The sequence below is a fragment of the Plectropomus leopardus genome, chromosome 14 (assembly GCF_026936395.1).
Source record: "Plectropomus leopardus strain MGB_pleo_1.0 chromosome 14, ASM2693639v1, whole genome shotgun sequence".
Classification (NCBI taxonomy): domain Eukaryota; kingdom Metazoa; phylum Chordata; class Actinopteri; order Perciformes; family Serranidae; genus Plectropomus; species Plectropomus leopardus.
The window spans coordinates 15,575,198-15,587,893 of record NC_142189.1 but is presented as its reverse complement, the minus strand read 5'-3'; the positions used below and the strand labels follow the sequence as shown (position 1 = coordinate 15,587,893).

The 12,696-nt window shown below is 38.4% G+C and overlaps 2 protein-coding genes across 2 annotated transcripts in view; both read left to right on the top strand.

The window, feature by feature from the left end:
• Nucleotides 1–12,696, top strand: part of begain (brain enriched guanylate kinase associated) — a 208,408-nt gene that overhangs the window by 38,859 nt on the left and 156,853 nt on the right. The gene's annotated exons all lie outside the window — the stretch shown is intronic.
• On the top strand, nt 8,400–9,793 carry dio3a (iodothyronine deiodinase 3a). The gene has a single exon (XM_042501179.2). The coding sequence runs from the start codon at nt 8,464–8,466 to the stop codon at nt 9,247–9,249; it is 786 nt and encodes a 261-aa protein (XP_042357113.1). The 5' UTR covers nt 8,400–8,463; the 3' UTR covers nt 9,250–9,793.

Sequence of the window (12,696 nt, the reverse complement as noted above, 5' to 3'; positions counted from 1 at the left end):
TAAAAAAAATGTATATATATTGTTATCTTAAGAAATCTGCCCTTTGTTCTCTCCAGAATTGAGACAAATCAGAGATAATAAAATTATTAACTTAATTTCAAGTTAATGGGATTGAAAAATTAATTGCAAGCACGGCTGTTCTCGGCTTCCGTAAATTAAAGTAAATGGGAGTTGGTTATCCACGATAACTCTCTGATGGCGCTTATTCTCCATTGTAGATGAAGAGGGCACAAAAAGAGGACATCATTAGAGTAAAGAGTCCCCGTCAAATCTCAAATGGGGAAAACGACCTGGAAAATCTAATGGAAATGTAGCATTTGTGTTTGAGATTTATGTCAACGTTTTTTTTCTCAGCGTTTCCACGTTTTTGTGACTGAGAAAACAGATGAATGGGAACAAATGTACTGATAGTACAGTACATTACATATACCAAAAAAATAATTGCAGTGTTACAACAGTTTAAGAATACACAAATAATCAAAAGCCAAGTCGCATCAAATATCTGATTAATGGGAAATGTATTAGTTTAGTTTAGCATTTTATGCTCAGCTTATACGTTTGCCATATGCCGATAAACTGAGACATACTTTTGGCAGAGATATCAATTTACCGTTGGACCCCCCGCCTTCTGTTGTCTGAGTCATCAGCTGTGAGCTGCAGACAAATGACATCTTCTCTCCATGTCTGGTTTTCGGCCACCCTGTAGTAAAATATGACATAGATTTACTGTAACAGGAGATTAGGGCTTAACCAATATACCATGTGCTCACTAGACCTGGAATGCTTTTGTTGAATAAGCTCTCCAGACCGGTGAATGGCGTTTAGCCAGTAATGGCTAATGTGGGTGTCCAGATGTTGAATCCCTGCGGAGCACAGAGACGCTGAACAGATCGCCTTCCAGTACGCAAAAGCCGACACTGACTCATTGACATTAATCTCTGTGTGGACGTGAATTTGATGAGGATATACAGTGCATGTGTTGCCTATGTATCAGCCTCTACAGGATAAATAGTGTGATCATTGCAGTATCAGAGAGGTTGTGAATCACTGGCTTAGAAAATAACCATGTTTTTTTTTCAAGTTGCAGATTACATTTATGTAATATTCTTTTATTTCTCAGTTTAGTTTTAAAATTAGCTAGTGCTGTATATTCATTAGATCACAGCAATTGAAACTGTAGTTATTCTCTCAAGGTTGCAAAGTACACACATCACAATCAGGTTTTAACTTAATTCCAAAATAAAGGACCATAGATAATGTTTCTCGGTATATGTATTATGAACAGATAACAAAAACTGAATTTCCTCTCGTATTCTGAATATTTAAAAAATCCCACAGATTAAATTATTTCACACATATAAAGAGAAAACGTTAATGATGTTGCCCTCAACAATGCTGACCACGCAAAATGCTCAGCAGCTGTGGCAGTAGCAGTTTTTCAGTGGTACTAGCAGTAGTAGGAGTAATATTAAAGGAATACTTCACCCACAAAAACTACAAAAAAACCCCCACAAACTATTTGTATATCAGTCACCTCATGTCAAGTTGAATTGAAGATGGAAAATGTTTGTACTTGAACAAAGAATCCAAAGAAGCGTTCATCAACAGCAAAACTATATACTAAAACAATATTACAAACTCACACAAAACCTGTGCATAAAAATCTAAGCCTCACTTATCCAATCTTATGCTCAGTACTTCAAACACAAGCATTTTCACTAAAATATTGCAACTTAAAGCATGTCAGAAAAAATGCTATCATGCATGCATATGAACTTTGTCCAAGCAGTGCTCATAAACAAGCACGTGTGCACTACTCAGTGGGCACAAGTGTTTTATATTATAGAGTTTTAGTGAAAATGCATGTGTTTGGGAAGTCCCTAGTAAAGGACTGAATCAATGAGACTTGGATTGTACTGGAGGAGTTGTGTGAGTGCTTGTAAACAGATGTTTTGATATAATTATGCTGTTGTTAAAGGCGGACCCCAATGATTTCAGCTTATGAAAAATGTTTGCCTTTTTTGGGCTGTCTGTTCACCACAGAGGCATGCAAGACAACGTTTTCTTCTGAACAGCAGTGAAAAATGTATTTAATAAAGTGGTCAATGTGTGGGTGAAGTTTTCTTTTAATGTTACAAACAGTGGCAGCAGTAACAACAGAGTCCTGCTGGCAGAGGAAGGAGGATTTTTATTCAATTATTGCAATATAAAGTAATTTTAATTACTGTTGAAGCCAGTGATTTCATTTGATTTTTTTTTTTTTTACCACAGATGTATTTATTGAATTAATACATCCCCCCAATTATCCTAAAAAAAATGAACTTTGTCAAAAGTAAATGTCAGACTACATCTGTGAAATTCCCTCTAACAAAATAACATAATAACAACAATGAAGTTAACAGAAACGAAAGTGTGACATTAATAATTTTAGTGGAGATACTTGAAAATATAAGACGCAGTAAACCTCCCACATGCACAAACACACCTACCCAGCGTCTGCGTTGTTGCAAACCCACACTGATTGGCCTCAGGAAAACTTGAAATCATCTGATGAATGGAAAAGGTTATAGGAGGACTTGTGACATTACAACCACAACATACGTGCTACAACATGACAGACTGACTGACAAAACGTCAAGTACTGCCAGTGCATGAAATACCAGTTTAGAGTGGCAGAGTGTCCTTCTTGCACACACTTAAATGTGGCATTGCAGAGGATAATACAGGTGAATGGTGCCAAGCAATTGTTCAGAAAAGTGCTTTTTATTTATTTTTCACCCACTCCTTGCGAAACCAACATTTTGCAGAGCACATGTTGAAAATGTTTATGCTGGAATCTGTAAGCAAAAAGCAGCTCGGAGCATTTATGAACAAAGAATATCTGAAACAGAGGAGAGACGGAAACTGTTACAGCCAGAGACGTCGCTAAGGCAGATAACGTTGAAGTAAGTAAGATTACCAATGCAATGTCTAAGGAGAAGCAGGCGTCCGTGTCTGATAGCCACATTTAAACCTAAAACTGCTGAAACATTTTGAGCCAAATAAAAACAACTCTGTGGCAGAGACATGACCAATCAAAAACCAGAGGACAAACTACACCTCAGTCTCAGACCGCACTTTCTAGTTGACTTCAGCTTGAGATTTGTTTGGACTTAAATTACAGCAAGTCTTTCATTTGTGTAAAATTTTGATTCAACCTGACAGGACCTGAGTAAGCGGGGTAACATGAGCAGCACATCTGTTATCTTTAGTCAGGCTGTTACAGTCCACAAGAATGTGGCTTCTTAAACCCCTCTTGTTCAGTACCCATTTTTATACTCTCAAAATACCTTCGTTGTGCCTTCATATATGTTAAGTGCTGTTTGTTTAGGCTCCCTCTTGTTGAAACTCGCATCCACCAGCAGAAGTCTGCAGCAGACTCCAGGCAGTAAAGTGTGAACGATTTTCTTTGCTGTGCAATATTGCTGTGAGAAGATGCTTTTAGAGCCTTTCTTAGCTTTTCCTCTGGATATGAGTAAGTGGCCTTGTTATACATGTAGCTTGTGAAGGTGTGTTTATTTCTGTGGGTGGATTCTCACGGGTGTTTTGTATGTTGTCCTTCGGCTCCCTGGTGAGAGCAGCGCTTTCTAAAGTGTTTTCAAAAGTGTCTGGCAGTTGCCTTGAATAAGGTTCCCTGTAATATTTCTCAAAGGGTTTTTTTCCTATAGTTTCTCTGGAGTTTTTCAAAAGTTTGTCCTGGTTCCTTGAAGATGGAGGGAGAGACTGCTGCGGTGAGAAATGTGGACTGACTGCAAAGTTGCATATAACAACCGCATTATGCCTGCATTCAAGCTAGAATGCCAGACTTTCACGTAATGAACATTCGTTATGTTGAGTCTCTCTCTTTGGATGTTTTCGGAAACAAGTTCACACAACAGTGATTAAGTCTGTTGCTGCAAGGGAAAGTTGACTGTATTTCGCAGTAGGAGTAGTGGTGTCAAGTAGGTCTGTACCTATTTGGATATTCTTTCTTTGGATAGGTATTCAGTTTTCAATTTTGGGATTAAATTGTATATAATTTTTTTTTTTTTTTTTTGAGAAATGACGAGGGATGTCCCTATCAAGTTTTTCCTGCCATCGATCCTGTTCTGTGTCATTTAATGTTGAGTATCTACCAATACAGAGTCCCGATCTGATACTTGTATTGGCCTAATTCAGAGTTCTGCAGCATGAGTTCTCCAGAAGGAGAGCACACATTACACCTGTTTTAAACACTTTACATTGGCTGCCTTTTAGTTTTCACATTGATTTTAAAGTTATTTTATTAGTTTATAAGGCACCGCATGGCCTTGCACAAGACTACACCTTTGAGATGCTTTTGGTTTATGAACCAGAAAGGCCCCCCAGATCCTCCAACTCTTCTTTTTTTTTTAGCTGTTTTAGATCTTGTAGAGAACATTTGGTGCTTCTGCTTTTAGCCATTATGCCCCAAAATGCTGGAAGAGCGTGCCAAAGGATCTGAGAGGAGCTGGAATTATTGATACTTTAAAACGTAAATTATAAGCCTGTCTTTTTAGTCTGGCTTGTATGTAGTGTCTTACTATCACAGTTTTACTTACTTTATTTATTAAGATACATTTTTGCTTATTTCCGATGTTTCTCAATCAAACTGCAAAGCACACTGAATTGCATTCGATTTGTTTTAAAGGTGCCGTATAAAAAAATGATTAATTTTTACCACACATTCTTCCACTTTAAATAAAAGCATATGTAGTTTTTTTGTGCATACACATTATCTGTGCATCTGACCCCTGGAGTCGATACTCCAGATAAAAAAAAAAGAAACTTAAACTTTAAAAATTGAAAAAAATAAATAAATAAGACAAAGATTTGAAAAGAGAGTTTTTGGGGGCGGGGGAGATGCAGCGAGCTCACCTGCAGGCATATTTGGACAGTGTTTATGTAATTACTGTCACTGCCAGAGGGGGGAGACAAGAGTCCTGCACCCCAGCTTTAATGCAGTACAGCACTTTGATTTGTCAGGTACAGGACTATCCAAAAAAATGCCATTCCCATCTGGTTATCTTGTCCATAATGTTGTTTTTTTTATTTCTTTTTGTTTTTTTGTACAAGATTATGCATTACATCACAATTCATTTTAACATTGTTATATAAAATAGGTTTATTTACAGCTTCGATCATGATGCTTTCAGTAAAATCTCTGATATTGAATCTTTATATTGACAAGCTGAAATAATTGGAACTGACCATTATTGACGAACAGTCTGTGTCCAGCAGATAACAACAGGTGTGATATTACAGCACCGTGTCTTCAATCTTGTCATTTGTGCTCCTTGTGCATTTTTTTTCTTGACAAATAATAGACCAGCCTTCTGCTCGCTGTGGATTTCCCTGTGATAACTCGGTAAGGTGTAGCAGACTGCGAAGCTCTAACACCTACAGTGTGACTTCATCACTCCAGATCCTGACTCAACTGAGGGACCAATTTGAGCTCTGACTTTGCCGATGTAGTGATATTTCCTCTTCCATAGCTTGTTCCGTGTTTGAACGGATAGTTGATCACATAATGCAAGTTTTGTAGTGGATGGTGTCCGTCTGTTTTGTCTGGCAGACAACTCAGCCTACTGACCTCTAATTTTATTTAGGGTCTCTAAAGCTATAAGCCCAATAAGGCTTGCACAGATATCTGACTGCCAAAAGCAGATCAGTGTCAGTCTGATGTGTTTAAGTGATTCAACCACACATAGTTTAAAATATGCTGTGACAATATGTAGTCTATGACAGTTTGTGGCCAAAGTGAAATTTAGGCTTTCAGTGACACTGGGCAACATGTCAGGGGCTGCAGGTACAACTTTTTGGACTCTCTGATGAGTTCATTGAAAGTTTTGAGATGAAGGGGTGCTGATTAAATGTGGCAGCTTTTCAAGCACATCTCTAGCAAACACCTTCACCCCGACAGACAGGAAACTTAATGTGTCTGTGTGTGTGTTTGTGTGTGTAACAGCTTTTTAAAAATGTAATGTTACATCAGTTGACACAGCAGAGCACCTGAGGTAAGAGGATTAAGACCAAATGAGGGAAATAGTTTGTGCTGAAATCCTGACATAAGTCATAAGTACAAAAAAATGTACATGTGAAACAAACAAAAAAAAATCTCAAACTTCTGACCTTAAATTCGTGAAAATGGCTTCCTTAGTATTGTGGCATTTCTTGGAAAGTAAAAGAAGTCTGACTCACTTCTCGGAATTTACACTTCTTTCTCTTTCAGATATAACTTCATTAGAAACTGAAAGATTTCTGACTTTTAAACCTCCCCCCTCCAACTTTCTGTAAATTTTACTTTATCATGTGGCATTAATGATGCTCCATATCAGCTCTCCACCTCTGAATCTTACCTTACGCATTACATTCTTATCAATTATATAAGAGACATAAATGTTTTAATATGTGAGTGTATTGACCTCATGTGAGTGTAATTAAACTTCTCAGGGACTGATCTCTCCACACTGTAAAATCTGACAAATTGATCTTACGTAAAATAGTCTTTAAAACAGACTGTCTTGTAAAAGGAAAGTAAATATAACCATGAATCTTAATTTATATTTACTCTATACCTAATATTTACTCTATATCTAACTGTTGAATTTACTCAAAGTTAAGCTGTAGTATTTCTTAATTTTATGAAGTTGTTGCAACTTAGAAATTAACAACTGGAATTTTCTTGTTCTTTCTAAGTGTTAGTAACTTCAGTAAATCAGGTTAGTCTGACTTCAGTTGAACATGACCAATAGGATTTTGCCAATGATAAAGTTGGGAGATCTGCAATTTCTGTCTTGTTATCATGTTGAAAGCCTCTGGGAACCCAAATCACCAAAAACTTTTAGGGTATTACATGCATAATACTGTCATTTTTTAGTCTTTTCACAGTTTCCTGAAGCTGGGTTGATTTGGACGTGGTCCGATCCATATTACGTAATATTGACAAAGCCAATAAAAACTCAAAGTCAGGTGTCACTTGATACTAAATTAACCTGCCAAACTGAAATCCTTTCAATAGGGATCGCTCATTAACACTCACTCTGAGTGCCGGAGCGCACTCTGGCACAAACTGGACCATTTGTAAATTCTAAGCGCAGTTTGAATGTGCCGTTCAGTTATCCAGAGAACTGCACTCTGGGAGTGTCAGAGCGCACTCTGGGAAATCTGTCTGGGGAGACGGAGCAGCAAAGCGACAAATGGAGTGAATGTGTAATGAACTTAACTGTTCATTAATTCATGTAGAAGTAGAATGCTCTGTGGCATCGAACAACAGCTCTGTCATTTTAGTGGAGAGCATCAGATTGGATTTATGAACGCACCCAAAGTCAGAGGGCATGAACAGATATGTCTGCATCACGCTGATCCCGCGTTGCTCCACGGCTGCCGTGATCTGTTACACCCACACAGTCCTAAGAAATGCTGTTATCCTCAAAATTAGCTGATTTGAACTCAGTTTCCTAATAGTTGAGAACATTGATTTTCACTGATATTTTTAATTTGACACTCAACTTTGATAGAATATCTGCATTTTTAGTATTTCAGGCCACATTTCCAGAGGCTTCACGAAAATACAAATATGATTGACTAGTTTGCAGTCAGCAGAATACAGATAAACAGCACGGTGCACTTGGTTTACTGAAGTTGCACAAACTTAGAAAGACTGATTTAACTTGTCATTTTTAAGTTGTAACAACATCACAAAATGAAGTCAATATAACTACACTCTAAGTAAACTTAACAGTTTATTATAAAGTAAACATATTTACATACATTTTCAAGGCAATCTGTTTCCTAGATTTTTTTAAAGTGCAATCAGCTTGTCAGATTTTATAGTGAAATGTGAGCTAACATTGGTCCATAATGACTGATGTGAAGCTGCATCAAGACAAACAGTCTCCTGTTTAATAAGTGTTGGTGACTAGTTCAGTTAAGGGCAGTGTAGCAGGCTATTTTTACAGGCCGGTCCTTTAAATGGAGCAGCTCGTCAGCATCTGCCGAAATGTACTCCAGCAAACAGTCATTGTCACTGCAGCAGAAAAGTCTGCAGCAGCACCAACTTTAGGCTGTTTGCTCTCAGGATATGCGAGAACATTGGAACTATCTCACTGATCACATCATGAGATGGATGAAGACGTCAATTTTAACAGTCTGATGATAAAATAATGTGACCGACCGTCTCCAAATAACGCACTGCTGTGCCGCACCCTCTCCTGCACCCTTTGCTTTTGGCTGTGACTCAAAGCTGTGGAGTTGACAGAAGGTAATCCCCACCATGTGAGGCCTCGGCCCCAGTTTGGAGGCGGGGTGTGATTCATTCAAATCTGCCGGTGCTATAAAAAGAGGGGAAGTTGCAAGTAACCCAACTTCAACCCACAAGATCGTGGCACAGCACAACTACCACTCGGGTAGTTTTTCTAAGTGATAATGAATACTATTAAAGCCATTAAAAATGCAATAGTCTGTCTTGTCTTGCTGCCCCGGTTTCTGATGGCAGCTGTGGTGTTTTGGCTGCTTGACTTTTTATGCATAAGGAAAAGGGTTTTCTTCAGGATGAAGGAGCAGGAGGGTGATGGCATCGATCCTCCGCTGTGCATATCGGACTCCAATCGTCTCTTCAGTCTGGAGTCCCTCAAAGCAGTGTGGCACGGCCATAAACTGGACTTCCTGAAGGCTGCGCATCTCGGACACGGAGCGCCCAACACCGAAGTTGTTCATCTGGAGGATCAGCGGCGCAGCCGCATCCTCGATTACGCAAAAGACAAGAGACCGCTCATCCTCAACTTTGGCAGCTGCACCTGACCACCGTTCATGGCGCGTCTGAAGGCTTTCCAGGGAGTCGTGCAGCAGAACGCAGATATCGCAGACTCTGTGGTTGTGTATATCGAGGAAGCGCACCCCTCCGACGGCTGGGTGAGCACTGACGCGCCCTATCAGATCCCCAAACACCGGTGTCTGGAGGACCGGCTGAACGCTGCGCAGCTGATGCACCTGGAGGTGCCCGGCTGCGCGATGGTGGTCGACAGCATGGAAAACTCCTCCAACGCTGCGTACGGAGCTTATTTCGACAGACTTTATATACTGCAGGAGGGAAAGATAGTGTACCAGGGTGGCAGAGGACCTGAGGGCTATCGGATCACAGAGCTCAGAGACTGGCTGGATCATTACAGAGAAACGCTGGAAAAACCCAGTGATCTAGTTATTAATGTGTAGATTCATTCTCATCTTTGTAGAGCTGCTATGATGGAAAAAATGCTGCATATTTTTCAGTATTATAACTTCAATTATATAGATTTCTCCGTAAATAATGTTTTAAGTGTATTTATTTTTTTGATATGATTGGATCAAATTAATTTGTTCAACAATGTAGGATGCAACACAGTAGGCTCCTTCATATCATATTGGACATCTAGACGTCCTGTTAGGATCCACCACAAAAAGGTTAGTTTGTCTGAACCTTGTTTTTCTGTTTGTGAACAAAAGTATTTTGTGCGTCAAAAGTTTTTTTTTTTTCTCCGTGTGTGAATGCGCCTTGAATGAACCAGTCAGCACGGTGAGATGTGCGCATCACTGTGCTCCTCAGCACAGAGTGAAGTTCGGTTTTTAAACGGGTTGAATCCGGAGAACCGATACTGATGTTTTTCGTGCTGGAGATCACAGTGACGGTGCTGCTCTCTGCCCTGCACGGCGCAACTGTTTTGTAAATATTGTTCCGTTTTATGGATATATTTTCATACAATAAAATGCTTTGATCTAAGTCTTCATTACAGGCCTGTTTTATTTGAAACTGTTTTTTTGTAAGTTGCATCATTGTGGTTTGCATTCAAGGTGGGGGAGCTGGTGTGTTGTCCCTTTCTTCTCTTCTTTATTGCAATAACATCACGCTGTGCATAGATTTTACAGTAATTTGGTCTCTTATAGTAAGAAGACAAAAGGATGAATGTTCAATTTCCTGCACAATAAAGCACAAAGGGCCTCTCATGGACTCTTCCAGAAATCTCTTGTCTGAAGGGCAGCCACAGAAATTGGTGTGGAGAAGCAGAAAATATTAAATCACTTCAAAAATAGCAGGATCTCCCCAAATCTCAAAGCATAAAAAGTTTGTGAAAACAGAAATTATTGCATTATTTTAGTGCAGATCCTTGGAGAATTAAAACCAGTTTATGCTTAAAATGAAAAACAAAAATCTTTGAATTTATTTATTTCTTTTATTATTTATTTTTTGAGAGGACTGTCTAATTTTGGCAGAAGTTTTGAATTTTACATTATTTTTCCTAACTTCTTTTTGGAGTCAGTACTCATTCTCACGCAGCAAATGCAATACATTTTCATTTTTTTTCCTAAAATGAAATATATAATGCAAAAACGTTTGGTCTCTGTGAATATGGTATATCTTCTCAGTGGTCAGGCATGTTTGAGACTGTACAGATAGTGATTATAGATCCTGGGTTAACACTGTGGTGAAAGAGCTGTGCTTTGTTCTCCACAGCCCCTTCCTAAGCCTTTGACCTCTCACAATTAAATGAGGATAATCACACTTGATCCTATTATGCTTAGTGATATATCCACCTGTAAGGGTCTAAACACAAATGTGTTCAGGGCTTAGCACACCAATCCCAGAGCATAAAAACAGTGTTAGGAGCAAAGGCATTTAACTGTGTACAGAATCCCCCTGGATAGCGCACGTAGGCTACACACTGAAATACTCTCCGTAGTGAGTTAATGCTGCATTATAGCTCCCATGATCCTTCAGCATATCTGGAAACATACGCTTAATGTCATTAAAGTTATATGTTGCCAAATGTGTAAAAAAAATAAGTTTTTTGTAGTTTTCCTGAAAAATAGTTTCATTCAGCCTTGCAAAACCTAAAACTGAAGGAAAATCCCCTCAGAGGCTGCAGATACGAGTCACGACGCAATGAAGACACAACAGGGGAGGGGGGCGATGCCTCAGATGACTCAGGAAACCAGATAATAACGCTGACACAACCTGTCTGTATGTGGAGCCACGTTTTGTCAGATGCTTTGGGTTCCCTGTGTCTTCAGCCTTCACGCCGCCATTATTCAACTTTGGAATATAAAGCCCCCCCCCCCCCAGCATGGCGGCAGAGTCACAACTGGGACATAAATCAGTGTAGACACAACACAACAGGGTTCTTAAAGTGGGTAATTTGACCAGTAAACAGTACTTATGAATCACGGCTTTGAAACAAATTTGATTTAAAGCTATAAAATTCACTTGATGTTTGAAATCAGTGGTTGTAATGAAGTTGACTGAAATGAGAGAAAGCTTTTGTTACGGGTAAGGAAAACAAGGAAGTCTGTTTTTCTTCCGATCTGAGTTGTGGCAGCGAGAGAGAAGGTTTCATTTCAACATTAGCAGGGGACACATAAGAGACAGGGTTTTAGGGGTCAAACAGTGAATTTCTATGCACCAATTTGTGCCTTTTCTGTATCAGTACGTACATGTCTTTAATTTTGTGGCAATCCTCGGCTCCTGTCATGTTGTTATTGGGGGGGTCCACATATGAGGAGATACGTCGTTGATCCACAGATCCTCAAAACACAGCAGGAACAAGTCAGCAGGTTCCCTGGTAGTTTTTTTTGAAGATGTGGACATTTGCAGTAGCTGCTATTAATATTAACTATTTTTCTTTTTATAAATTAGTATTAAAATCTTTTGATTTTGGACTGTTGGTCAAACAAAACCAGCAAATTTGAAAACATCAAGTTAGGCGCTGGGAAATTATGATGGGCATTTTCACTATTTTCATCAAATGGATACCTTAAGCTGTACATATGCCAACAGTGGTGGAATGTTACTAAGTACATTTACTCAAAAACTGTGCTTAAGAACACATTTGAGGTAATTGTGCTTTATTTTCGTTTATGCCCCTTTATACTGTTACTACACTACATTTCACAGGGAAATATTGTACTTTTTTCCTTTACTTCATTTATCTGTACCTTATTTGCTTCACAAATTAAGATTTATGCATAAAGATATAACAAGAGTTTAAAAATATGCTGTTTTATAATAAATTGAATAACCAAATCATTAGAAAAGTACAGTTGCAATTTTTAGTTGATTAATCAGTCGATTGACAGAAAATGAATTGCCAACTGTTTTGATAAACATTTATGTGTTTTTTGCCCTCATTTAAAAAAAGAAATAACTGAGGTTTATCGGGGTGTTTTTTAATAATTTATTAATTTATTGTATTTTATAATTTAAATTGGAGGGGGTGGGGGGGTTCTGTTTTTTGTTATAATTTAAAATCTTTGGGGGTATTTTTTTCCATGTTTTTGAAGAATGTTTTGTTCTAATATTTAATATTTTCAGTGCAGGACTTTAATTTGTAAGAGTATTTTCACCATGTGGTATTACTACTTTTACTAATTAAGCAAAGGATCTGATTACTTTGTCCACCACCGCAACCAATTAAGGATAGGGAAGCAGAAAGAAAGGATGCTACTGTTACTTTTACTGTCTTTTGCCAAATCTTGCTTTTTTCCCCCTCATAAATGAATAGATAGTTTGACCTCTCGGGTCCCACGTATATTTCCAATAAAACATAAATGAATCACCTTTAGTGCACTGATTATAGATGGTAGATATGTCATATGCAATGGGTCACAAGTAGACTTTACATTAGAACA